Raw genomic sequence first — 27,790 nt, 5'->3', positions numbered from 1 at the left:
GATATGTCATTACATAATTATTTTTTTATAGCCCCAAACACAAACCAGGTTGAAAGATGAATAGCGAAGTGGGAAAAAGAAAATATGAGCTTCTTTCACGTCTCCTTCTTTGCCTCAGAATTGTCCTGCACGTCTTTTGATCTATTCTATTCTCCCTGCTTCTCCAGCAGTATCTGAGGCTCCTTCAGGAAAACACGCTTTCCCCTGGTTGCCCCAGGACCTTGCTCCATTCAGTTCTTTCTACTCTTTATTGTGTATTTGATGATATCTTTTGCTCTGGTTCCCTCTTCCTAGTCAACAAACATAATAAAATCTTTACATGCTCACAGAAAAACCCAGATGGACCGGTCTTCCTGTTCCCCAGATTCTCAAACAGTTGCTCGTTCCCTCCTGCCCTTTACTACCGATCTTCTCTTCTGCATCTGGTGCCTCTGCCTCTGGACCACTAGCTCGCTCTGCCAATTCCGTTCTCTCCCATGAGGCTGCCCTTGGGGTTACGAATGGCCTCCCGCCCGCCTCTTCCCAGAAGGCCTCCTGCTGAGCTCCGAGTACCGGACACAGGCGCACAGCACACCCTGAAACTCCTCTGCATGCCCCTCCTGGTCTCTTGTCTCTCTGCTCGCTCCCTCTAGGCAACACGGCCCGGTCTCAGGCTTTCACCTCTTATCAGATGCCTTCCAAACTTAGGTCTCCTGCCCCATTTCTTTCTTCACGTGGGTCCTCTTGGTTCCCTGTTGCTAACAGCATTCCCACTGAACAAAGAAACAGAGAAACACATACACACACAGTCACACTGAAGACACAAGTGAACTTTACCCACAAGAGGGCAGCTCAGATTGGTGACCAGTGCTCTGACCGGGCATCAGGCAATGTAACCTCAGGTATTCTTTTTACTATTAAAACTGAGAAAGGTATTAATTAATGTGCCATTCTGAAACCCTAGGATGCTGTGTAGAAAGAATGAAGACTTGAGTTAAACCAAAACTGTTGATATTTTAGAACAGGTTTAGGTGTAAATGTAGTAACTGGTTTTGTAATGACGATTTCTGTGTTGTTTTAGATACTTTTTAAGGTGTTTGGAGAGTTTAAGAGAAGCCATTATACGAGATTAGTTAACTGGTTTTTAAATTGGTTGAGGAAATATAATTAAGCTTTTAATCAATGCTTAAATGTTTAGCAAAAATCCATTTTCAAGTTTCAATGACTGCATGTATAAGATTACTGAAGCGAACACTAACTTGGGGATAAACTTGTCCATGGCCGTGAGCCCCCAGAAATTAAACGGCAAGCGACACTTCGGAGGCACGCCACGCCCGTCTCTTTCGTCCTGACAGTGGTTTGGAGCCGTAGGTCTGCCTAGGACGTCGAGGTGCTCATATCTACTAGCCGAGCATGCGTATTTTAGAGATGTGACCCCGTTTAAGAATCTCAGTTTAGGTTCTTCTTTCAATTGTGTGTAGAGCACAGTAACCAGTGTGGCCGTGTAACACCTTAAATTACTAGTCAGATCGCATTTTGCTCGACATCAATGGACTTTCTATACTCTTTAGTTGAAATGCATCAATTTTCAAGGAGGCCATGACCTGAGAGTGGTGAATATTTTATGTTATACAGAGATTTTTATTGTAAAAAGATTTAGTCTGCATGTATGCTTTATTTTTGTAATCTAGCATTTGCCACACACAGTTGTAGAAACTATAATGGAAGCATAAATCTTAGACTTGAAGGGCGAGTGCCTAGGACACATGTTAGTTCAGAATTAAAGGCTTCTCTTCCTCTCTGTCTTTCTCCCTGGCTTAGTCTCCACGTGGAAAAAGATGACCCACAGCTGGTGTACACTGACTTTTAGGAAGGTGTCTAGGAATTGGGTCTCTATCTGGTAATCCAGAGCTTATGGGCTAACGGCTGCAGGAAAGAGAAAATAAAATATGCTGCTGTGTAGTGTCCACCCTTTCCTGTGACGTACCGATGAGAGGCTCCCTATGCTTTCCACCCCTGCACAGCAATCTCATCTGCCCTTGGGCAGGAGTCCTAAACGCTTAACTGCGGGGTCTGCAGCTCTGGGTGGCGTGCATCATTCCTTTTTAACCTTAGTGAAAACAGGCTACACAGGCATATAAGAAACAGAACAAATGGTAGCGATTATTATTATTCTTGTTGTTATTATTATTATATTTGGAACCATTACATAGCAAAGAAAGGTTTTCCATCAAAAGGGATCAACATGTACTAATATAATAATCCTAAAAGATCCTGGTTGCTGAAGTTTCTGGAGAGTATGCCTAGGCTGAGTAACTGCTAAGCCTGTATAGCCTCCTGTGCCGAGCTGCACATCAGAGCTCACTTCTCTCTCCCTCACACCCCTCTCTTCCCCCTTCAGAGCCGCTAAATTAAGTATGTGGTTAGAAGTGGTCATTTCTCATCTTTTGACTCTGTGAGAAGAAATAAACAGAAGAGGCAGGAAAACAAATCTGGCCACTAAGTAAGAAAGCCTGGATCTTAGTTAAAGCTCTGCTTGAGTGCTTAAGAATAATAAGAACCAAAAGTCTTATTTACTTATGCATCAAAAGCTTTTACAGAAGGTACTAAGGGGGTAATCTAGTCCATTTTCTGGTCTCAGACTGGCCTGCATTGAAGACAAATGCTTTTTCACGTATATTCTTAAATGTCCACATTATCGGTGCTGCGTATTAAGATAAACAAATTCCAAAAACTAAAGCAGGATACAAATGGTGAGTGGCGTGTCAATTCATCATAAAGGGGTTCAAAATTATAACTGGAGAGTCTCCCCTCTTTCCTTTTCTCTTTAAAGGAAAGAAAGCTTTATTTTTATTCTTCCCCTTTAGAAGGCAATAGATATTAAACAACCTGGTGTTCACGCTTCTATTAAGGCTTGATTTCACTCTGTGGAGATGCTGTAAAAACCCTACAAAAACAAAAAGGACTTGCTTATATTTTATAAGGATCAACCTTATTACCATTTTAATAAGTTAATTTAAGCCATCCGGTGTTTGGAAAATGGATCTGGTTCTCTAAAGAAAATAAACAAGATATAAATAACTCTTGAGTTCATGCTTTTTTTTTTTTTTTTTTTTTTTTTTTTAAGGAAAAGGAGATCCTTTGGTCATATTCCCTGCATTCTAACACACTCATTCACCCACCAAACCCTGCTGGGTATCTGCTGTGGACCAGGCCCTGTTTAAGTTCTCGTGGTAAAGAAACAGCCTTTGCTCCCCGGGTGCTTCCAAAGGGCAATAAATAAACAGAGGGTCAGCGCAGATACCAGCAGAGAAGCAGGGAGCTGCGCAAGTGCCGAAGAAGACCTGTGGTTGTGCCCCGGCTCCAGCTAACCCTCCAAGGGCCCCTCCCTCAGAGCAAAGCCCAAGTGCAGGCTCATCTCTGAAGCCCGCCTCTCAGCACGAGGGGCCCTGCCTTCACCGGGCAGCTCCCACCTGCTCTTTGGCTGGTGCTTCTGGGAGCCTTGCCCCTCCCTCCCCCTCCTGCCATGTGTCCCCTCATTACAACAGTCTCCTACGCCAGCCCCTTGGGGCTGAGTCTGCCCGATCACCCCTGAGTTCCTAAGTCCCAGGAAAGTGTGGCACAGAGGAGCTGACTGAGCCAGGGAGCAGGCCTGGTGGAGGGAAAGGGCCCGGGCATCTAAAGTGGCCGCAAAGGGTGTTTTCCTAGAACACAGTTTGTCTTTCAGATAGTCTAAACTTCTGGAGACATACCAACATTTATTGGGAAGGGATGGGTTTTGGTTTCAAATAGCTCTGGGTCGAAATAAAAAATGAATACCAACACACACCTCCTTTGTCTGACATGAGCTAGATAAAGTCCACAGTCTAATAATACCTGACACAAAGAGGGCCCTCAAGGAGGCAAAATCTCGTTCAATACGAAATATGCTAGTATCTAGTCTCTGCCCATGAAAAGCCAGGGTCCAGCAGGAGCCAGAGCCACGTGGAGGCCGGGGGACGGGAAGGGGCCTCCCACGGACCACAGGCTGGTCGGCAGCAGCTGCGGGCTCCGGGCAGGCTCCCTTGGTCTCACCACCTGTGCTCAGGTGGGATGTAACGACTGGAGACACACCTGAGAGGCGCGATCCTCAGGAAGAGTGGGGCCTGTTCTCGAGGGACAGAGATGGAGGGCCAGCACCACAGGACGGGAGGGGGGAGGGGCGGGATGGACGCCACTTCCATGGGGGAGCACCCGAGGAGCGCCCGTCAGAGCGGTGGGATGCCGTTGAGAGGCCGGGATGCGGGCGGGCGAGGGGTGCCCAGCTGGGATCCAGCCTGGGGTGGGGCGGGGGGCAGGTGGAGCCGTGAGAGCAAGGGACCTACAGAAGGAAGGGGAAGAGCTGGCGGGGAGCGAGGAAGTCAAGGGTGTTCTGGAGGTGGGAGGCTGGACTGTCTTAAGGGGAGAGGGAGGGGAGGTTCTAGGAGGTTCTAGGAGGTTCAGGGGACGCCTGAAGCAGCAGGGTCGGCAGGGCTCCAGAGGAGGAAACCGGGCCTGAGCCAAAGCAGAACGGGTAACTGCTTCTTTATGAGGTAAAAGGAGGGAGCGAGGGTTTTCTGGCCTGGTAAGTTCCATGAAGACAAAACCGTCTACTTATTCAATAAATGGCACTGGGATATGGGGTTATCATTTTGGACAAAGTCTGTTCCTATGCCAAGATAAATTCTAAGTGCATCAAGAATTAAACATGAAAAAGCATCTATAAAAGCACCAGAAGAAAATATAAGAGAATTAAAAAAATCTTGGATTGGGACTTTAGCATGATATAAAATTCAAAGGCAATGAAATAGAATGTAACGATACAAAAATTAAAATCTTCTGTATGAAAAAAGTGGTAAACAAGGCTAAACAATAAGTGATAAATGAGGGAAGTATACTTGTGACAAATACAAGAAATAATAAAACAGTGATTAATATAGAAGAGAAAAACACATGGCTAATATACATAAAATATCCTTAGCTTGACCTATAACTAAAGAGATACCATCTTTCACAAACTGGATTGCTAAAAATGAAAATGTTTGATATTCTCAGGGCTGAAGGGTGAGGGTGAGGACAGGGCTGCTGGGATGGTGAGCTGCTCGGCAGCATGGGGATGCAGGTCTACATTTTCAATGCTCACACCCTTTGACTTTATCCTAAACAAAGACACAGGTGCCAGGATGTCCACTCCTGCCCTGCTCATAATGGCAAAAAGCTGAGATCAATGTCAGTGTCCACCAGCAAGGGACCAGTTAGTTAAATGACAACATATCCATATTGTGGAATACTATTCAGCTGTTAAAAAAGAAAAACGTGTTCTGATATGTGACAGTGTACTTTATAAGCTATATTGTGTCAAGTGGGAAAAAAAGAGGCTATCAAGGAGTATTTACAGTGTAACATCATCTGTGTTGAATAAAAAAGAGTGCACACATCCATGTCCACAGCCACACACACTCTACCTCTAACTGCCCAGGGGATTTCTGGAAGGCCACATAGGAATCTTACTGTGGAAAGTGAGATTCAGAGCCAGGAGAGGAGGGTGAGGAGAACAACTTTCTTTCTTTTCTGCCTTTACGTTTTTTTATCTTGAGAATCTATTACCTTGATTAAAAAATGACCAGTAAATCAATGTAAATTTTGAAAAAAAAAAAAAAAAGACAGAGAACACCCCAAGTTATCTAACTAGTAAATCACAAGGGGCTTCTTGGTTGTGTTTTCTGTTCCCCTTCATCTTAACATATGATACTGAAAATCATTCCAACTGGTGCTTAAGAGCTAGGCTCTCTGAGTGTGGATCCTGCCTTCCTTACTTGTAAGGGTGACAGAGGGCATGTTAATTAACTGCTCTAACTTGTAGTTTCCTCACTTCATAGTGTTGGTTGGAAGGCTAAATGAAGCGGTGCACGTAAATCATTTAGCATAGAGCTTGGTACAAAATAAGTGCTCAATAAATGTGATTTATTATCATTATTAGAACTCATTCATTTTACAGTTTTCCAGCACCCTATTACGTGTAATTATCACTTGACTCTCGCTTTTTAGATTATAAAACATTATTATCCCATCTCAATCTCAGAAGCCTCATTTTTATTGGGTTTCAGAGAAATTAAGTAAGTAGCCTAAGATCACAACCTAGGATTTGAAAGCAGATCTTCTGACTTGAATAGTCCCTCCTCGATCATAGCTGTGTCAGGACCAACAAGCCCCTATATTTTGACATGAATTTACGTTGACTGTAAAGCCCTAGGCATTAGGGACCACAAAACTCGACATTACTCCGTACGGTACCTCGGACAGAGCAAACTAAAGTGCTACTTATAACTCAATTCTGTTGATGATCGCAACTTTCCTTAAACAGATTCTAAATTTGTCTACAATGGTTAGTGGTGATAGTACAGAGAACTCAAAAAGCACAAAAAAGAAAATACCCACAAAGGTGCCTAAATCATCTATCTAAGAAATCAATACTTCCTTCATTTAATCTATGAATCTAATCACTGTTGTCCCCAAATCGAGGCATTTTCATGATAGTGCTACTGTGTTCAATAATTCTTTATACAACAGAAGTTGATCTGACCCAAAGAGTGTTTTTTCTGGGCTAGAAAAGTAGACTGATACTGACATCGCCACTTACTAGACAGAAGCAAAGCACGTTTACATAATTTTTCCAAGGTCCTCTGAGAGTTAATGGCAGAGTCAGATTCAAGTTCAGTCTCCTGCTTTCTAATTTGCCTCAGATCCCACACAGAGGGATCACACTCTTCCTTGCTTTAATTTTTTCATAGGACTTTCCTGGAATCAGTTCGGAGTTTATCTTGGAATTATGCAGTATTACACTAAGCACATGGAATAAATAGTAGTGGAGGTGCAGTAAATTCCTGAATTGACTCAAAGTAATTGATATCCTTGAGGTTTTTTTTTTTTTTAACAGTTTGGCTCAAACTATGAATGCTCAACATTTTTAAATAGCTGTGACTTTAAATGCTTTCCTTATATATAGACGTATCTTAGCACAATGTAACTCCACTTAGGAAAAGTCCATTGAGAAGAAAATTCATTTGGTATCTATCTGTAGTAATGCCATCCCTGTCTGAACTATCTTAATGAGCAATCAGCTGAACGTGAAGGCTCTGAAACCTCTGACACTGAAAATTTAATTGAATGTTATTTGTTTAATTAAAATTGCAAATATACACACGCAAACACACACACGCACGTACACGTAGTATGACAACTTGACCACTTCTCATGTGACGGAAAACATCGAATTCCAGAAAACATCATGTTAAGCCAGTCATCTTCCTCTGACACCTTTGGAAGCATTTTGGGTCAGACTCTTTTCTGGGACATAATGCAGTAAAAAAAAAAACCTCTGTGCCATGTCTTAGCTGCTCCAAAACGAGTACTTGGAGGAAATGAAGCAGACGGTGGAAGTTAAAATTCTTATGTCTTAATGGTGAGGCAGGAGGACAGCTGTGGATTTAAGTAACCTCAAAATCCCAATCTTTTCCTCAGTAAAGGCTCCAGAGAATTTACAGGCAAATATGTTCTATCCCAGCTGAAAGAAAGATAAAAAAAAAAAAAAATGTCTGGGCTGCAGTTCCCACTGGGGATGTTCCTGGGTTCGGGTCCCAAGAGTAAACTCTAGGGTCCCGTATCACGGTATACTCTAAGGTCTTAAATGGAAAAGATCTATCAGAGCTGTGGCTTGGTCAGTCAGAGGGTCTAAAATCAGCTTTCCTAATTACAAATAAGTTAAATTAGAACACCTGAATCGATGTGTCTGATCAGGGAGAATTCAAACCCCAAATGCAATTCTAAAAATTGCCATAACCCTGCCGTCCCTGGTGTTTCAGTCACAGGAGCACAAACGTGTGAACCATCCACTGTGAGAGGGGGAGCACTGTGTGCTGAGGATGACGGGAGAAGCTGTAGGAACTGATTCCAGCTCTATTCTTGAAAAATGAAAATCCAAGATGAGATCATAAATATTTTTATCAACAAGGAATGGAAAAGCTCTTAGTAGTCTCACAAGTACTTATCAGAATTAAAGCTGTGTCTGAAACTGCAGACTTGAGTGATCAGAGGAAGCCTGAGGGAGCTGCCTGAAGAGTGTGGCCCTGGATAACTTTCAGATTTCAATCTTGCAGCCTGAAGCTTCTGAACCTGAGCCCGTGGCTTCCTGAAACCCAGATACCCTAAGTAAAACTTTGTCTGTACAGGTGGACACATTTCTGGGGGAAGGGTGATAGCAGATATAAGGCATTGTGTTTAAAACCTGCCTCATATACCTTAAACACATACATATACTTTAACCCAGTAATTTTAATTTTAGGAATTTGTCTTAAGAAAACCAGTCAGGAATGTACATAAAGATATTTATGGCCACACTGTCTCTAATAGGAGGGGAAAAAAAGGAAACCAAATAATTTTCAACATTTGGGAGATAAACAAATCATGGTAAGCTCTACAATAAAATACTGGAAGCCATAAAAAAAATCCTGAGGCAAAAGGGAATTGAGTCACATGGGGAATGAGCACCATACATTAGGTGAAAAGAGCTGTAAACCCAGAGTGCAGTTGTGCTCCCCAAGGGTGCTATAAAGGTGGACCTATTGATACAGCTTCATTTCGTTCATGTCAATGGTCCAAGTACGCTGAATGGCTGCCAAAAGGCAGTTCATGGAAGCAATATGAAGTCCTTCTGATATCAGACTGACCCCCCAAGCCTCTAGTGGAAACAGTGGAGCCGTGAGACTCTCTGGGTAGAATGTACCTCCAAGATAAAACCCTCAGAGTGGGTGAGTAGGGAGTATTCACAGTCTTGGGCTAAGATCATGAGTTTGTTAAACTGGGAGAATTAAGACAGATTAGTGAGAAATATACCTGACTGTGATTTAGGCTTACTGTCATTAAAAACGGCCCCCGAGTGATATGCAGAAGCCAACGAGGTTATAAGAGAATTAGAAAAATCACCATTGTGCAACCACTAAGTAAATAATTGATTCAGGCAAGGTGCATTAATGGGTCTGAAAACCACGGGGCATAAGGCTGTTGGGGAACAGTTTACTTATTAATCACAAAGAGAAATGGGATGTTTATAATGGAAATATCTCGCCTCCACTTTAATAAAGGATCAAACTGAGCACAAACCAATAATGGTACCGCCGACATTATGGACGCCTGATGGGGTGGAAAGGGAGAAGGCCTTATTACCCACTCAGGGTTCCTGCCCAAGGGTTTATTCCGAGTATAATAAGAGAGATACACTCTGACTGATTCAGACTGGCCAACAGTCTAGACTAAATAGGCCAATATCAGGAAAGTTGAAAAAAAAAAAGGCAGAGGGCCTCTTCTACATTCAAGGAGACTTAAGGGACGTGACTACGGAATGCAACGCTTGATCCTTGAACAGATTCTGGATTAGAAACAACTGTGAAAGGTGGGACAGTTGGAGACGTGAAGATGGACTGCAGTACCGGCCAGCACGCACTGATGCTCAATTCTGAGGTGTGAAAACGGTACTGTGAGAAGGCAGAAGCACGTCCTTGTTCTAAGAAGACCTCCAGCTGACACCTATAGAGGTAGAGTTATGCCTGCAACTTAATGTCAACATTGGCGAAATGAAGGAAAGGGCAAAATATTCATTCTCTTACATAAGCTGCTTAAGTTCAAGTAAGATAATAATTTTTTAAAGGAGAAAACCATCCAGGACTTCCCTGGCAGTCCAGTGGTTAAGACTCCGCGCTTCTAACGCGGGGGATGTGGGTTCTATCCCTGGTGGGGGAACTAAGATCCCACATGCCATGCAGCACGGCCAAAAAAAAAGAAAAGGAGAACACCATCCAGAGAAAAACGGTACGCTGCTTTTCATTTCAGAAAAAACATGCCTGAAAGACGAGTTTTACCGTTAGCCCATAAGCTGTCTTAGGTTCCTCCCAAGGCATCTGAATGGAGCGCACATTTAGAAGGTTGCATAATGAACTTCTTCAAAGTTAAATTTGCAAACCTCATCAACGTTGTCAGTAAATATTACAGGTGTTATGAAATTACGGGAGATTTTTAACATACAAAGAAGTGTTGATGCCCCCCCCAGCCCCGTAACACTAAGAAACCAAGAAGCCACCTGAGTCAAGATGCACAGGTGATCACTGAAGCCTGAGACGGGCAAAGGTGATGAATGAGTTTATTATAGTCCACCTCTTCAGAGACTCAAAGTCAGTCTGTTTCCTTTGCTGAGAGTCTTGGAGTTTGCCTCCCACAAGGGCTGTAAGTGAATGCCATTTAAAGTGCAGCCACTTCCAGCTGAAAAGGACTGGGGTGAGGGTGGTGGAGTTGGCTGGGCGCAGGGAGGGGGACCCAAGGGCAGGGTCTGGCCCTTCAGGGGTAACATGCTCAAGTATTCTGGTACAACTTAAGCTTTTTAAATTGTTCACCTCATTAGCAAAGGATGTTTACACGTGCAACCTTAATGTATGTTTACAGTTATTTATAAACCATCAACATGTGCTCCTGTGCTACCAAATTATGCAGTTAAAAATATGTCCAGGAGTAGGCACTTTAAAAGATGAGATAAAAATATGAGCAGAAGCTCTGTACTTCCTTCTTGTGCCTCAAAGGCCTGTCCTGCCCAATTCCTGAGACGCACCCGCTCACCTTGGTGACCCAGAGGATGGCAGCTCTGAAGCACAGCGACATTCATATTGGTGTCTTAATGACTGGGTGCCTTAAATTAACCCTCCTTTGCAGAGGGATGTTAGGGACACTGTACAAACCCGCAGCAGGCAGTCCCGCTCAGGAGGACCTCAGGCAGCCTCTGCCTCATCTCTTCAGTGGTATCAGGGGAAGGGTTGGGGCTCATCTCTCAGGAGCAGCTCGTTCATGTGCTCATCGGCTGCTTCATGATTCACACAGTGACTTCCTTCCTCTCTAATGCAGAACATAGGCTGCCCGAGGGCGGGGCAGGGACGAGCGCTGTCTTACCATCGCTGTATCCTCGTGTCTAGAACAGTGTCCAGAACAGTGTCTAGTACATACAGAGCAGCAGAAATAATGGACAAATGTTGACTGATGTTTTAGACTCTTCCGCACGCCTAGCCTGGCTTTACACTGAAACAACAGCAAACCCTTATATCCCACTACGCGCCGAGCACCATCGTAAGCACTTTCCACGTGTTAACTCACTGAATCCTCACAACAGCCGTATCAGGCAGGTACCGCCATCACTCCAGTCTTGGCTGAGGAAATTGGGACAAAGAGCGGCCAAGTGACTTGCCCAAGGGCAGCAGCTGGTGAGTGGCTGAGCAGGGGTTTGCTGGGGACAGTGTGGCTGCTGAGTCACACCTGTAACTGCCCCACAAAGCCGCCTCTCGCCAGGTCAGAGGACTGGCCTCACCGCTGCCATCCGGATGCACAGACCCGGGGGCTAACCCCCCCTGCAGGTGACAGGAGGACAGACCTCCAGAGCCTTCCACATTCATCTCTTTTCCAAGCCAGATATTCTAGAGTCTTCAAGTGTGTAACAGATACTGTGGAGTCAGTCCTTCAACACCTGGGTCTCCCTCTCTTTGGGTTTGGTCGCGTTTGTCCCTGTAGGGTCAAGAGTCCAGCCATGGACTCCAACAGCCCTGGGTGTGAAACCTAGCCTCGCAAAGTCACCCTTTGACTTGAGCAAGTTTCCTCTTCTGAAAAATGAGTTGATAACACTTCCTTTTTCGTAGGAATATTCACAAGCCTTTGGTCCAAATTTCCTTCCTCGGGCAGGGCCCTGGCACAGCATATCACCCTCTGGGGAGACACATTAGCATTCATGTGGACGGTGACGCTGCACTTTACGGGAATGCACTGTACTGGCCTGGGAAACCGCTTCCTTCTGTTTTCACTGGAGCGATGTGGCTCTTTAACTTAAGTTTATATGGTGACACGCTGACTCAATTCTGTCTCCCGCTGCACAGTTCCTCCTTTCTTACAGGAAAAAAGTCCTCATAAAAACAATTTATAGCACATCAAAATATGGACAGGAACCTTAAGCCCTAATGTCTGAAGATATCTGTGGACACGAGTTATCACAGAAGCTCCACGGTTACAACTTGGCAATTAGGAAATATTGATAAATGCAAACACGTTATTGATGTCAATTAAAGAAGCACAAGACTGATGAGCCTCCCAAAGTGCTCTGACACAAGCAGTTAGAGCTGGGCCTGTCAATACACATCGAGGTACCGCAAGTGCCGCGGGAAGTCAGGCCGCCACGAAACCAAGGTGCTTCCACGTTAGAAGTGAGGCTATCTCAGCAGATGAGCATCTGCTCAGGAATATCTAACAGAACCTCAGGGAAAGTCCGACATCAAAAAGGTGCTCACTGGTGACGCACAATGAGGTAGGCGTAGAAGGTACTCCAGAGGAGCTGGGGACCAAGACGCACTGACGTAGCTCGACGGCCCCGACTGTGCCCGTGAGGGGCGCACACCAGGCCAGGACCTGCAGAAACAGGCGGCCTTCAGGGCAGTGCTTTGGAATATATCTTAACATTCCCAGGTATCCCGTTTTGTAGGACTGAGAACAGTCTTGGATTTATTTTCAGGGGATGACATGAACAACCCAGGTTCCATTCTCCCCATGAAGGGCAGAGGGAGATTGGAGCCCGAGTCCTGAGAGAATGGAGGTATCGGGAATTTGTGAAGGAAACTCCGTTTAAGAGGAACAGAAGGTAACTAGTCACGGTTTGGTTCTGATGGGTTTCAAGTGCTGGTAAGACACCTAAGTTCGAGCATCTACTAGACACAGAAGGCAACAGTCTGCAGGAAAAGACAGGACCAAATACAGTTTCGAGGAGGAGGTGTGGTGAGCTACCTCTGAGAAGAAGAATATGGATATAAAGAGACTAACTGACTTAGCCATAAGGGGGCCTATGCTTTTCAGACAGCAGTTGCATTTTTGAAGGAAAAGTTGGAGTTAAAAAAAACAAACAAACCCGTGACCTGCTGTGTGAAAGGGCTCTATGAGGCACTAGGAAAGGGCACACACAACCCTCGTCCATCTGGGAAGCAAAGCCTGGGAGGCCACAAGGACGGCTGAATGCCAGGGATTCTCACGCAGAGCCTCGAGGGTCCCATGCGCACAGGCCTGGACAGGCATACACACTCTTCCCTGAGTCATCTCTCTGGCCAGACCTAAGCCCCTTACAGAAATCCGCTCACCTCCCTGCGAACGTTTACCGCCGCCAGAGGGAGTACCTGCCTTCCAGTCCCCTCTAGCAGTAAAGCTGTGCGAGCTCCGGGGGCTCGGGGTCCGCAGCTCATCCCTCTGTGTGTGCACCTGACGTGGCAAGGCACGGGAACAGGGGGTCAGGAGTCAGGGGCGGTGGGCGCCTCACAGCCCCTCCTTGACTTTGAGCCTGCATCGGCAGCATGTGAGCTGAGGCCTCCGTGACCGCACTACACTGCCTCACAGCACGGTCCTTCTGCTGCATTTTAATAAAATGAATGTTATAAAATTTGATTTAGATATACTTTTGTAGCCTTGGAAACCCCTTTCACTGAGAGTGAGTGAGTGCCCCCAGTTCTTTCTGGTGGATAAACTTTTCCCGGTGTGTGAAAAATATTAATACAGAAACTGCCCCTTGGAATTCAGTCTTCACAGTTCTACCTAAACCACTGAGAAGCATTTGGGAGGGTCGACCTGCATGACAGCGAGGCCCACATGTCGAGAGCAAAGGCTTGGACGCTGACCACGCTGCGGGGCCGGGGGCAGCTCGGGGCACAGAAAACAACCCGCCTCCCTGGGAAGTCAGAGGCCCTGGCAAAGCCCTGCAGGAAATGCTGAGGAGTTAACACCTGAGTGCTCCGGTGGCCCCGAGGACAACAGGTTTCAGTGGCTGGACAGGGGAGCAAGGGCGTGGCAGGCCTGCCCTTGGCAGCTGGTGGGCGGGGAAGGAACTCCCTGGCTGGGCGCCACGTGTCCTGCGCCGCGCTGGTCCCGCATCCAGCCCCGAGCATCCAGCGCTCAGCCCAACGAGCTCATTGGCTCCCGGTCCTGAAGCCACGATGTGGCTGCAGTGGGGCACGAGTGTGCGCGGGGCAGGCTTCGCAGGGCCCAGAAACCCACGGGGCCACGCCGCTTCCTAGCGGTTCCCTAAACTGCCCAGGAGAGAAGAAAGGAGGGGCACTGGCCTGTGGGGAAAAATGGGCTCCGTTTAAAAAATATTTCCAGTAAGAAAAATATGTAATATTAAGAAAAACATGGACAGCTACACAGACAGCTGCAAACTTTAAATAACAGCTGAGAGTTACCGAAAAAACCAAGTGCTGAGTTTGGCCCGGCTGAGACAGAACCTGGATCAAAGCCGGAGGACAATTTATCTTGGCTCTTTCCTTCGGTCTCGCTTCCTCATCCCACTCCTTCTTGGAAGGTCTGCCGAGTCCCAGTAAAGAAATCTCGTTGGTAATGAGGCATCCACGACCTGTCACCTGTGTGAAAGGGCAGCTTCTGTCACAGCTCACAGGTCCCCGGAAGCCGTCGTGATCCATGCAACATCCCTGCCATCACCGGGGGTTAAAAGCTTCTACAAAGTGTAGCCAAGGGCTTTTCTGGAATTGGCCCCCGCAGCCGAGGCTGACAGCAGAGAACCACCGCTGCATAACTCAGCTTACACCACCAGTCACTCCCCAAGCTCAAGGCGACCTGCTGCCTGTGACAGCCCAGCAGCCAAGCTTTCCTTTTAAAGTGAATTCAGTAAATGCAGAGGGTCAGTGACACACCTCACCCTTGGTCAAAATCCAACATTCCTAAGTATGTTTCTGGAATCTAACAATCATCGTCAATTATTTTCGGAATCAGAAAACGTCAGGCCTGAAAGGGGGCCTCGGAGGCATGGGGCACCCCTCCACACCCGTGGGGAGCTGGCACTGACGACCGCCTGCCAGCTGGCCGGGGCCGGGAGCAGACCCTGGCTCTGCTGGCTCCCTGGCCGGCTGGCGTTCAGTGATGGGTACGCACTGGGCTCTGACGGCACATCCGTGACTCTGCAGGCAGTTGTGGGACGCACTCGTCTAAGTGAGTGCGCTAACTCCATGAAAGAAACCCCCAATCCAACCTTCACAAGGCAGTTAAACTTAGGTTTGTTAGATGCAGCAGATTCGTAAAAAGAACTCTTGTGCTATTCGGATCTTGGAAAGCGGTGCGCCCAAGTCCTCACCGTTTACAGATGAAGCCTATTGGGTCACGGACTTCCTGGCGATACTATCGCGACTCTGTGACAGGCTGGGAAGGGGAGTCCATGGGCCTGCAGGTTGCTGGTGTTGTTACAACATTCAGGAGGTGAGACGTGGGGCGAGCAAAGGAGAAGTACTTGTTAGGCTGCATGAAGTGGAAACGCTCGAAGAAGACCAATATATTTAAAATACTGATTTGATTGTGCACCAGCATTATTTAATAAAGCTAAGATTGTTACAGTGCCACACCTTAGAGAACTTTTAAAGCCTTTCGATTATTTATAACCAAACAATCTATGAAATGACAGCCTTAATTACCAGATTTGGGGAAGAGAGAACATTTCTGACACATCATTTGGCTCTGGTATTTCAAACACGCAGCAAGTACAAAACTAACCTTAACTTATGAATGGTATTCCTTGGGCTTCAGGAGACAAACTGAATGATGGTAAAGTTTTCAGAGAGATTAAATATCATGACAGAGGATAGAGAGCTACCTAACAAGGGCTAGGACTTAAATTAAGGTGTATCTCACTCAAAACCTCTTCTCTTTCCCCCTACTCCTATCATGTCTCTGAATGAAACAACAGTTTTTAGACTGATAGATGTATAATTAGAAAATAAATGTTTCCAACAGCATAGGTGAAACCACCCTTCATATATATGCTTGTAAAAACCATCAAATGCAGATATCCAGTGCTCAGGAAATGAGCACATGTTCTCATACACACACTGGGTGGGCGTCATCACCTCCCTGCCACCTCGGAGGATGTGGGACAGAAACACAAATGGACATAAACAGGGGGAGCCCCTCTGTCACCCTTCCTAGAAGATGTGGCATTGTTTCCCTGTCAGCTTGGGAGAAGATCTTCTGCATAAGCACGACTGGAATGAACTCTGATTACTTGAAAGGACAAGCCAGGCAGTGAGGCGTCAAAAGGTTTCCGCTGAAGGGCACTTCAGTGATAGCTTGTCAGGAAAAGCCCAATTGGAGCTGTGACCCTAGATCTATGGGGAAATTCTGAGCAAACACTTCTTAAATAAGGCAGCTGAACTTTACCATTTTCAGACTGTGGTTTTGTATTGTTTTTTCCTTTTGAAGGCAGAGAGGGTGTGAGAGTTTTTTGAGAAATGATAAAGGAGACCAGCCCCTAGGGATAAACTATTCATGAGCCTACAGAGGGGAAGCTGCTACCTTCTAATAAGAGCTCTAAATGGACCATCAGAAAAAGGAACACACATCTTCCCTCCTCCTCTCCTACGTGTTGTTTACCTTCTGTGAAGATAAGGCCACCCAGGGTGACCCCTCTTCTGAGAACTGGCTAAAAAGTGAGAACAGATGCAGGCCCATCCTTCTCCTCCTAACTGTGCATCCTTGGGAGAATTATTCAAACACGCCAAGTCTGAATTTCCTCATCGAGCACACGAGGATACTAGTATCTTTCTCACGAGGCTGCTGTTAGGCATTCAAAGTGCTTATGTAATACAGGGAGTCCCTGCCCAGAGAGGGCGCGACGAATTGACACTGGTGAGGTGCACCCCCCACCCCCACCTATCAAATCATCCCTTTACAGATGCAGGAAACAGGGCGAACAAACCACCTGCCCAAGATCACAGGGCAAGTTACTATCAGAGCTGAGATGACACGTTCACCTCTTGCCCCTGAGATCAATGTACTTTCTGCTCCGGATTCGTTAATATCTGCTTCCACTTTAGGTGTTTCAGCAACAAAAAGGCTTTTCGAGGAATGCAAGAGTGAGCAGCTCTGGCGGACTAGACTAGGAGACTCATCTGCTAGATTAGATGGGAGAATGACAGACAGCATGATAAAAATTCCCAAATGAAACCCGTGCCAAAGGTTTCTATAAACAGCACAACTACGTGAGCTCTTGTGAGCACGAAGTGTGCAGAAGAACTATTAGTGTGTACATAAAAAGGCAGGGGTGGCTCAGGCTTCCTGCAGAAAGGAAGTGGAATCTTCTTCTGTGCGTGTCAACCTTGGAGGAATGAAGCAAATTTGATGGGTGGTCTCCAACTGAGAGACATTTCTTCTAGAAGAATGCCAACTGTGGGAAAATACTCTTGTCCCAGACTTGAGGAAATAAAGGAATTTCCAGAAAAAGCAGAGAGGAAATTAGTTTAAATTCTTGTATGAAGAAGTCTATTTATAGCTGCAGAGGAACTATATATTGAACAGGCTGAAAAAATAAATGTCATACTTAGGCCAAGCTATAAAACTAAACAAACCCTTCTCATTGCCCTGCTTTCTCAAACCTTCGGAGGAGGTTGGGGAATTTCTTATTCATACTGAGAGGATTCATATATCCAAAAGACATAGGGTTCACTTAGGGGGCAATTCTTTCGGGTCACTGTATATAAATTCATGTTGATTTCCTGAGGATTTTTATTCAAGTCCAAGACAGAGTACATAAATCTCCTTTGCCTCTGCTTCAGTATTATTTTTTTAATATGTAGACTGACCCTTGGATCTAACCGTAGCTGGTCTAGAGAAGCACAGGGGAAAGCACTGCTGGGATATGCCAGTAAACCCTATGTTGTGTTCCACGAAATGAGTGAATAGATGGTATCCAGAACAGGAAGGGTGGGCTTGGCTCCAAAACTGTCCAAAAGCCAGAAAGAACTTCTGTGAGGTTCTGATGGACCTCTCAATTCCACCCCAACTCTGTCTCCAAAAAACTTACAAAACCAATTCATAATTATATGGCATAGATAAACAGGGAAAGAAATTGTGGGCGTGGATTGCAAGACACACAGTGCGTTTGTGCTTCACCTAGCTGAGATGCGGGCCAGGGGGCAGGGTGGAGTCAAATCAAACAGAAAGTGTATTAAAGCTGAGGAGGAGCTGGGGAGAGCAGTCCCAGCACTTACGGTTATTGCTCTTCAAATGCCTCTCCATTTTCTTTGAAAGAAAGTGTTCTCCTCAGAGGTATGCTTTCGTACCCGTAACATGGCTTCTACCAGAAAGGAAGGCTAACAGCAGAGCTGCAAGCAACATCAATAAAATAATTCAATCTTTTGACCTTCCTCGTAGCAGAAAGGTGAGACCAAGAGAAGTTTTAGGAATTTACGATGGCATAAATACACGGCTGGCTTACAACTTTGCTCACCTATAGCCTAAACTCTGGAAAGTTAAGATCTTGGTGAAAAATGGTCAAGGGAAGCTGAGCATAGAGTAATTTTTATGTATCATTATTTCTGCAAATAATCAAGAAGGGGACAGATACTGATGTGAAATGTTGAACCATGGCATTTTAGAACTGGAAGTAGCCTTAGAAACTACAGCATAACCCTTTGATTTTACAGACAAGAAGCTGAAGGCTTGTACTTCCAGCTCCGAATGACTTAGGTCTCCCAGCCTCAAGTATCAGTCAGTGTCTGAGGCATTCAATTTTATTTTTCTCAATTAAGAAAAAATTGAGGACTGGTTATATAGTTCTTTTTTAGGGGAAGGGAGAATTTTTTTTATTGTGAACCCCCCCCCACAAAAAGTTACCATTTTAACCAACTTTAAGCGTATAGTTCAGTAGTGTTAAGTACATTCACATTATTGTAAAACATATCTCTAGAACTTTTTCATCCTGAAAAACTGAAACTGTCCCCATTAAACGCTAACTCCCCTTTCCTGCTCCCCCAGCCCCTGGCAACCAACATCCTACTTTCTACCTCCTTGAATGTGACCACTTTAGGGACCTCATATAAGCGGAATCACACGGTACTTGTCCTTTTGTGTCCGGCTTAGTTCACTGAGCGTAGTCCTCAAGGTCCATTCATGTTGTAGCCTGTGTCAGAATTTCCTTCCTTTTAAGGGCTGAATAATATTCCATTGTATGCAAATGCCACATTTTGTTTATCCATCCGTCAGTGGAAATTTGGGTTGCTTCCACCTCTTGGATATTGTGAATAATGTATAATTCTTTCCATGTATTTTAAATGCCCCTAATGTACAGACTGATTTTCCTCTCCTTCATAAAAACAATTTCCAAGTAAATTTTAGAGATTCCCCTGAACCTACCAAAATGGTACTTAAGCTAAAAGTGTACTTGAAGAGAGATAAAGTGCATTATTACTTTTCCCCACAAGACATACAGATCAAACACTCCTACCTTTTCACAGGCTGTTCTACAGGGCGCCCACTGGGGGCAGGTAAGGCATCCCTTTCACTCAAGTCTGCCCCCCGCCCCGGGGCACCGGGACAGGCTCTGCGGAGACCCACGTGAGAGAGGCCTGTCACTGTTCAATGGCTTCTCATCTCACGACAGGCATATTCAGAAAGTGACTGCGGGACGTTCCTCTTGAACAGTCATTTAAAAGCTAAACCATAAAGTGTCAAATGAAAGTCAAAAATATGGTTTCAGAGACTCTCACTTATCACCACCCAAAATGCCAATAAACTGGGCACATTACTTCGCTTTTAGTGATCCACAAAAATAGTTAAGCGTAAGCTAAACACTGAAAATGCTTCATCTCACATATACACACACTCAGGTTAACGTCAACCCCTTTCCTAGTATCTTTAATGGTTGTACATAATGTCTGCTCTGAACCGCTTACAACGGCAGGTTCATAGTTCTGGGTCTGACACAGCCACTATTTGAACTGCTTCATTAAAAAAACCACTAGCTTAAGAATAGCTGATGTGGTACGGAATCTTGTCATCACTAAAAAGCTGCTGGCAAAAATGGTGTAACTCCAACGCCTTGTTGTTATCCAGAATCAGAAAACATAACATCCAGTTGATCTTCCCAGTGTAAAATTACATACTACAGTAACAATATATTTCTTCATCCAAATACTTAGGTTACACACAAACCTTGTTTAGCTGGATACACGTATATACCATCACTGGTAGAGTAACCAAACACTATTTGGGTGTAAGTTCAGTGCTCAGTTCACTAGCCTACATGAATGAGTGGTTGGGAACCTCTGTTACCCAGGTCTGCTCTCTCAGAGCCCAGAAGAACTGAAGGGTCGCCTTGCCAGGGTGCAGTCTGATGAACACCTAGAGTATCACACAGCTGTAAATAAACCCAAACTTTGCACAGATATTTTAGTTTTCACCAGGTCTAAAGAAGAAGGTGCTACACATTTAAGATTTAGCTGAAGTCACAATCGTAATTCATGTATTCAAGGAAATCTCATCAGAGTGTAGAAACACAGGCCCGGCATCTACTCGCTTACTAGAGATGCAGAGTTTCCCAGTCCCAGCTGTCTCTTGTACTTTTCCTCTCACAGACATGTGGCTATTAAACTAGGTATACAACAGTATTTTGAAATGCTTGGAAAATGTTTTCTCTTTGATAAACACACAACCTCTGTGAGTTACCTGGGGTGGGAACCCCCTCTTCCCCCCACGGTTATAGAGCAGCAGAAGCAGCAATTCAAAGTAAGGCTGGTTATGGTTGTTTACAATCCTAAGGGGCGTGGCAAACTGCAGCTATAATAAGTGGGGGTGATGAACTGATCATTAGTCCAATAACGTCTTATAGAGGGGAATCAGAAGGGATATCTCCAGAACAGCAATATGGAGAAAAGAACAAAAATGAAAGCAAAGTCTGGTTGACTTCCTTGCTTCTCTTTCTGGTGTGAAGCACCCAAGGAGCCCTGTTTACTGTCTCAGGTAGAAAGTCCTCAGTTACATCTTTGCCGCCTAGATTGTGACAGCTGTTTGTCCGGCTTCTATGCATCCTTCCTGGCGCCCACACACAAAGGGCCTCTCCCACTTTTCGGATTCCACTTGGGAAGCAGACAGGGAAACTAGGTTTAATGGGGGCTAGTCCAGAACTTGCTTCCAGCAGAGAAAGAACCCACAAGAGCTGCCAGGGTCTAGCTGTCTTTACAGAACCATTTTAAATGGAAATAATGTGAGTTTATAGAAAAGTGGGAGAATGTCTCTGCTAGTTACGGGATAGGATAGGACGCATGTAGCTGGAAAGAGAGAGGATTCTAATTTTCAGGGAAGAGGTGGTCCATGACGAAGAAAGCACAAGCGCATGTCCGGCTCCTAGTCCATGGGCCATAATTATGGAGAATGAATGAAAGGAGCCTGACTGGCTCGTGCAGGGGACACGCGATCTGCCCTTGTACTTCTTGCAATCAGAGTAATCCTTAGGAGCAGCGGGAAAGGCCAGTAAGAAATGCTGATGCTGCCAGAATCCCTCAGGGTTGCCACGTGAAGACTAAATATCCCTGCACAGTAAGGATATAAAGGAAGGGTGACCTCTGAGGAGAGGCTGCGCTACGATGATGTGGTCCTTACGTATCTGGGGAACAAAACTGGGAGATGACTTAGGAGTATCTCTATCCTTTGGTTTCTACTGACTCAGGAGCTCACATCCTTGAACTTTTGAGTTTGCCCTCAGGAATTAGAGACCTGAGGTCAGGTCCGGCCAGGTGCCCTTAGACAAGGCATCCAGCTTTCCTGCACCTTGGCTTCTCCACCCCAAGAGAACCAGAAGAAAATCTTTTCTCAGAGACTTCTTTAAGAAATGCAAGACCTTACTGTGCTTACAGTGGTATCATTAGCGTCACGGCCGACTGCAGTGAGACCCACTTAAAAGACTGGACAGCAGGAGGCGGGGACCACTGTTGGGAGGACGATTTCCGTTCGAGTGCTGCTCTTACGGGCGTGCGTGTCTGGCACCTGGAAAGGTGGCTGTAGGCTTTCTCACCCACGGAAAATGATGCTGAGATCAACGTGCATCCTGGTGGACGGTCTTTGAGTCCAAGTATCAAGTGGAAAAGGGACTTGATGTGAAGGATATTGTAGTTCATGAGGGTAATGTCTCGAGATCTTCAACAGATTTCCACTTTCCTTTCATGGATCATTTGCATGAGCCATGCGAGGTTGTGGGCAGCCAACAAGATACCACGATTTTGGTGGCACAGACCCCTGGACTGAGGTGTTTGACCCCAGGGGACAAACTTCATAGATTCATTTAGTCCACAAATAATTAAGAGCCAACTCCACGTGGGGCTGGTCTAGATCTTCTGATTAACAGTAATACAAGCATTTATGATGTGCCAGCATCTTTCTAAGGGCTTCACATGTATTAACCTACTTTATCCTCACCGTAACCCACGGAGTTGGGCTTGTTCCCACCTGCGTTTCACGTTAGGCACTGACAGGTTACACGCCTGGCTCGAGGTCACACTGCGACCAGGAGTCAGGACTGGAACACGGGCAGGCGGGCCCCACAGCCCGTGCTCCTGACTCCTGGGTGGTGGTGACCATGACAGCTGAGACCCCTGTCCTCGGGGAAGAGGAGAAAACAGGGCGACAAGTGATGCTATTTCTGGTGCTGAGAAGTGCCGTGAGGGACTCTGAAGCAGGGTATGGGGGCGGGGCCAGAGCCAAGTGTGGTCAGGGAAGCCCTGTGTGATGGTGAGCAACCTTAGTAAAAGCCTGAGTGAAAAGGGGGTCCCGCTCTGCAAAAGCCTGGGGAGACCATTCCAGGCGAGGGGACAAAGGCTCCCAGAGGGTTACAGGCTGGGGGTAGGGGTGCCAGGGGCAGCAAGGGGTCATGGAATGGCGCGGGTGAGGAAGACAGGCTGTGGAGGGTCTCCGCCCACTTCACGAGGACTGCTGATGAAGCCCCTGGAGGGTTTTGAGCAGGGCTGTAACCTGCTGATTTTTCACCCTGGCAGCCTGTGGAGAAGAGACCACTGGGGCAGACAGGGAGGCGAGTTAGAAGCTGTCACAGTGGCCAGCGTGAAGAAAATACAGATGCTATTTTAGGCCTTTAGGCCAAGGCCAGCTTTGCCAGCTTAGAGCGAGGGGGCTTGGGGAATCGCCTGCATCTCATAAGCTAACTCGGGTCAACATGAAGCTCGGGTCCAGGAGCAGTCTGGACGTGAAAGGGAAGCACCTGATGCTCTGCTAGTTAACACAGATGCCCTGGGCCCGGAAGCGGGCCGTGCAGGCTCTGCCCCCCATCAAGGAAGGTGCACCTGGCAGGCTGTCCTGGGAAGGGCCCGACCCGTGGCTCCAGAGCTTGAGTCTGTTTTGTGTAGATTCACTGGGAATGTCTGTTGAGAGCCAGTCTATCCTTTCTTTTTTTTCTAAAAGCATTTCAAACCAAGAAGTGACACAGACAATTGCATAACTAAAGAAATGGTGGCACAGATTACTTACAGGTCCCTTTTCTAAGCACTTTCTACTCCGAGCAACTTTACAGTAAAAGATAAAACCAGCCTGTTTCAGAGGTGCTTGCCAACTTCTGCATGGGAAAGTGCCAAAGAACTGAATCTTCCTGAGTTTATGCAAAATAAGGACGCAGGCTGCTTGTTTTTCCAAGTTCCAGTGCTAAAGCATCCCATAAAATTCAACCACTGATGCATGGAAAATGCCATTGTTCTAGAGTTTTTAAAATGGCAACTCCTTTCTCTGCTACTATTAACATACATGCAAATGTGCAGACCAGCTTCTTTTTCTGACTATCCTATTATCTTTTCATGCTCTTAGTTAAAGATCATTTCCTAGGCTTGTCTGAATGTTGCCAAGTTATCCTATTGCTAGATAACTGTAGAACTCAAGGGGAGTTGTCAGAATCTGAAATGTTATTCTAGAAGGGATTGTTCCATTATGTAGGCAACATAACAAGACTATTAATTTTGACATAAAATGAAAACTAGTTTTTAAAACTGCTTCTTTATTGAACTGTTTATAGAGTCAAGCATGAAGAAGGGTCAGAGACATAAACATATATCCCGATACACATGTCATATATCATGATATGGCATAACGTCAGCCAAGCTGGCATCTCCTGACAATGCTAAAGAAGCCCTTTCCAACACACTCACAGATCTTAGGAAAATGTAAAGGGTTTCCCTCCACCCCTAAACAAATTTACTGCAAGGAAGAGAGAAAAACGAAGGGAAGCAGAAATGGAGCTTCTGGTGTGACTGTTGCTAAATCAGAGAAAAAGAGTGAAAAGGATATTTTTTAGAGGGTGAGAAAACCCATTGACAGCAGCTGCTTTAGCCTTTCGCTCCCTGATTAATTTTGCAGAGAGAAGGACACATCACACCACCCAGGAGGCCAGGCTGCTGCAGATGCTCCATCCACCTCACGAGAAAGAGCAAAGCAAGCACAAGCCAAGGCAACCGCCAGCACTTCTACAGGAGGAAAGTAAAGACCCCTCGCCGGGTCCTTCTGGGGTCAGCACCTAAGCAGCTGCGCTTCACACCGTGTGCACCTGCAGACACACCTTCCACATGCAACAAAATGTAGGTTCACAGCAGTGTCTTCCAGAAAAGGGCCACAGTATCTTGAATTATGACTTCAAAATACTAGGAAAGGGCTTCCCTGGTGGCGCAATGGTCAAGAACCCACCTGCCAATGCAGGGGACATGGGTTCGAGCCCTGGTCCGGGAAGATCGCACACACCGTGGAGCCACAACGATGGAGCTCGCGTGCCACAGCTATTGAAGCCCGTGAGCCTAGAGCCCATGCTCTGCAACAAAAGAAGCCACCTGGATGAGAAGCCCGTGCACTGCAATGAAGAGTAGCCGCTGCTCGCCGCAACTAGAGAAAAGCCTGCACACAGCAACAAAGACCCAACGCAGCCAAAAATAAATAAATAAATTTATATATATATATAAAAAAAACTAGGAAAAGTAGATTACAGTTACACTCTGTGACATGTCCACGTATCAATGTGTAATATATCTAACGAAGAGACAAAATTTAAAGAAAGTTTCCTATACTTACAGCATCAACGTCTAGTAAACGATGGGAACTCAGCTTCTCAGAAGGATGCATTCCCTGGAAATTCTGGATAGCTGATATTTACGTACTCCTTGATTCAATAATATGACAGCTCATCTTTCTTTGTGCACATGAATAAGAGGAAGCGAGTTTCGGGCTTCGCTGGTGGCGCAGTGGTTAAGAATCCGCCTGCCAGTGCAGGGGACACGGGTTCGAGCCCTGGTCCGGGAAGATCCCACACGCCGCGAAGCAACTAAGCCCGTGCACCACAACTACTGAGCCTGCGCTCTAGAGCCCGCGAGCCACAACTACTGAGCCCGAGTGTCACAACCACTGAAGCCCAGGCGCTTAGAGCCTGTGCTCCACAACAAGAGAAGCCACCACAATGAGAAGCCCGCGCACCACAACGAAGAGTAGTCCCTGCTCGTCACAGCTAGAGAAAGCCCGCGCACAGCAACGAAGACTCAACACAGCCAAAAATAAAAATAAAAAAGAGGAAGAGAGTTTCATGATCCCGTGGCGTGAATCACAAACACCAATCAAGGGGGACATGTCAAAGCTTAATTAAAGCTCTTAATGAAAAACCATACATCACTGAACCATCTTACCTGTCGACGGATTATTCCAAGGTTTCTTTTGGCTTTATTCATTAGGGCTTGAATTTGTACAGGATCCTTTACATTCTTATTTTCTCTGAAGGCATCTCTTATCCTCCTGATGGCGTAAGTTCTAAACGAATTCAGGGAAAAAAGGAAAAGGTGTCAGTGTGTCTGAAACAAAGCTTTTAAAAGTGAATTCAAAAGTGGTTCCTTAGGAATTAGCTGTCTGCTAGGCCCCGGTGGATAATCACCTCTGCTCTCTGCTCTTGGAACAGGCCCATCCATTACTATCCTGGGATGACTGAGCAAAAAGATTCGGGGAGATGAATCTACTCCAAACAAGTCAGGTGTGAATGGTAAAGTGCTACTGAAACACTCCTCAGATTACTGGCTTTTTACGGTTACTCCCATCTGGCCTCCCTCCGTTAACATGGATAACTGAACCTTCAATGTGCAGAGACAACACGACAATTGACAGGTGCCACGATGCAGTGCACGTGCGTGGACCAAGACGGTGACCGATGCCACGCTTGGGTCAGCTTTCCAGTCTCATCCCCCCTTCTCTTGTGAAACATAACAGGCAAGGATCCCTACTGCGATCCTACCACAGCTGAGAGTGGAGGTGACACCAACACGCCCTTCTCCATCTCTGAAGCACACACATGTGCACACACATAACCCCCCCAGCCCCGCCCAACATACATCACATGCAGTTCAGGGCAGCAGTTTAAGCGCAAGCCTTGCACATCAGACAGGCTTGGGTTTGAATTCTTTTCCAAGTTCCGTCTGTTTGTGAGAACCCGGGCAACCTTCTTACCATAAGCCCCCGTTTCCTCATTTTATGCCTGTCCAACAGGCATAATACTGCCTACCTCTCAGGGCTGCTGGGAAGGTTAGGCTTTAATGTGTGTCTGGAATTTGGTACGAAACCTGTACATAGAAAAACTCAAGAAATAAAAGCTATTCTTTTCTTCTTCCTCTTCTTGTTACACCTTAATGCAATTAGTACTCCCTCTCCTCACGTCAGCCTGGGCTTCACCCTGCACCCTCGGGGTCACACCAGGCTGTCGTGTGGATAATTAGCCACAGTAGACGATTCAAAAGTCGGTAACCTCTGGACTCCCACACTCAGAGAGTGATGGCCTTGACCCTGATGTCTGCCCAGCCTCACCAGACGCGACTGTCTCTAGTGTTTGTATGATCTCCGGTTGCTCTGCACTTCCCTTGAAATACCAGCTAAAGAATCCACATGAAACCATTAGTTCCATTTAGAAACCGAAGAACGGAAAAAGCAGCAAAGCAATGAGGGAAGGGGAATGCAATGTCCTTGGGAGCTGGGGGATGGATACAACTGAACTGGGAAACCTTCCTTTGGAGAGGACTAATTTTGTTTTAGATAAACTTTCCTAACGTAAAAGAAAATTAAACATTCAAATATCAAGTCCATTTGCATTTAAAAGCAAGAGAAAGTGAAATCTTTAAGAACCATACGGAGAAAAGTGGATGGTTTAGGAGCCTGCACTTCAGGGAGCGAGCTGCTGCGGAGCCTTCCATCTCAGCCCCATGGGAGCCTTCTGCAGTGTTCGCCGTGGAGCTTCTGGGCGCTCGGCATCCATCTCAGGGTCACGAGGATTGGAAATGGATACACATACATGGATTTATATAGATTTTCCTCATGTACAGCTGCTAACCTAACAAGACTGCAGGCAGCAGCTGGGTGGCTAAAGCAATCTCTGGCACCTTTCGTGCACAACATACTGGTTATTTGTGTCACACAACATCACCGTTCTCCCTCACACCCACACGCTCCTCCAAAACAGTTTCTTTCTGGTGGTGATGGGAATAGAGAAGGAACAAAATAGTTTAATTCTAATATTTCGTTCCATATGCAGACTTGGTTTTACAACAGGAATTTACCTCAGGGAATCATCTAGTGTTTCAATTCTTCTTTTTGGAAAAATAAAACGGGCAACAGTAGTCATTACTAAATTCATTCTTCTAAAAGCCAGCAACTAGCCAGAATAGCTAGGAGCAAAGGAGTATGTCTCAGAATGCAACGACCTAAGTTCTTCTGAAGTTTAAGGAAATTAGAAAATACCTGAAGACACTCAACAATTTGTATCATTTGAGCTCAAGGTCAGCGTTCTAAGTGTGCTTTTGTGTATTCTAGTCTCCCCATATCTCCAAAGTCTATACCTAAAGGAACAAAGCTCTTGATCTTCCAATTAAATGTGTCTGAAGCAATCAAA

General features: G+C 45.8%; 1 protein-coding gene across 1 annotated transcript in view; it reads right to left on the bottom strand.

The window, feature by feature from the left end:
• Nucleotides 1-27,790, bottom strand: part of LYRM4 (LYR motif containing 4) — a 112,445-nt gene that overhangs the window by 54,501 nt on the left and 30,154 nt on the right. Inside the window, exon 2 of the mRNA XM_082638492.1 lies at nt 25,551-25,671. Coding sequence (XP_082494618.1) covers nt 25,551-25,671 — 121 coding nt within the window. The remainder of the gene's footprint in view (nt 1-25,550; nt 25,672-27,790) is intronic.

Source organism: Mesoplodon mirus (assembly GCF_964341445.2).
Source record: "Mesoplodon mirus genome assembly, chromosome: 12".
Classification (NCBI taxonomy): Eukaryota; Metazoa; Chordata; class Mammalia; order Artiodactyla; family Ziphiidae; genus Mesoplodon; species Mesoplodon mirus.
The sequence above is the reverse complement of the archived record's forward strand: the minus strand, read 5'-3'. Positions and strand labels throughout refer to the sequence as shown.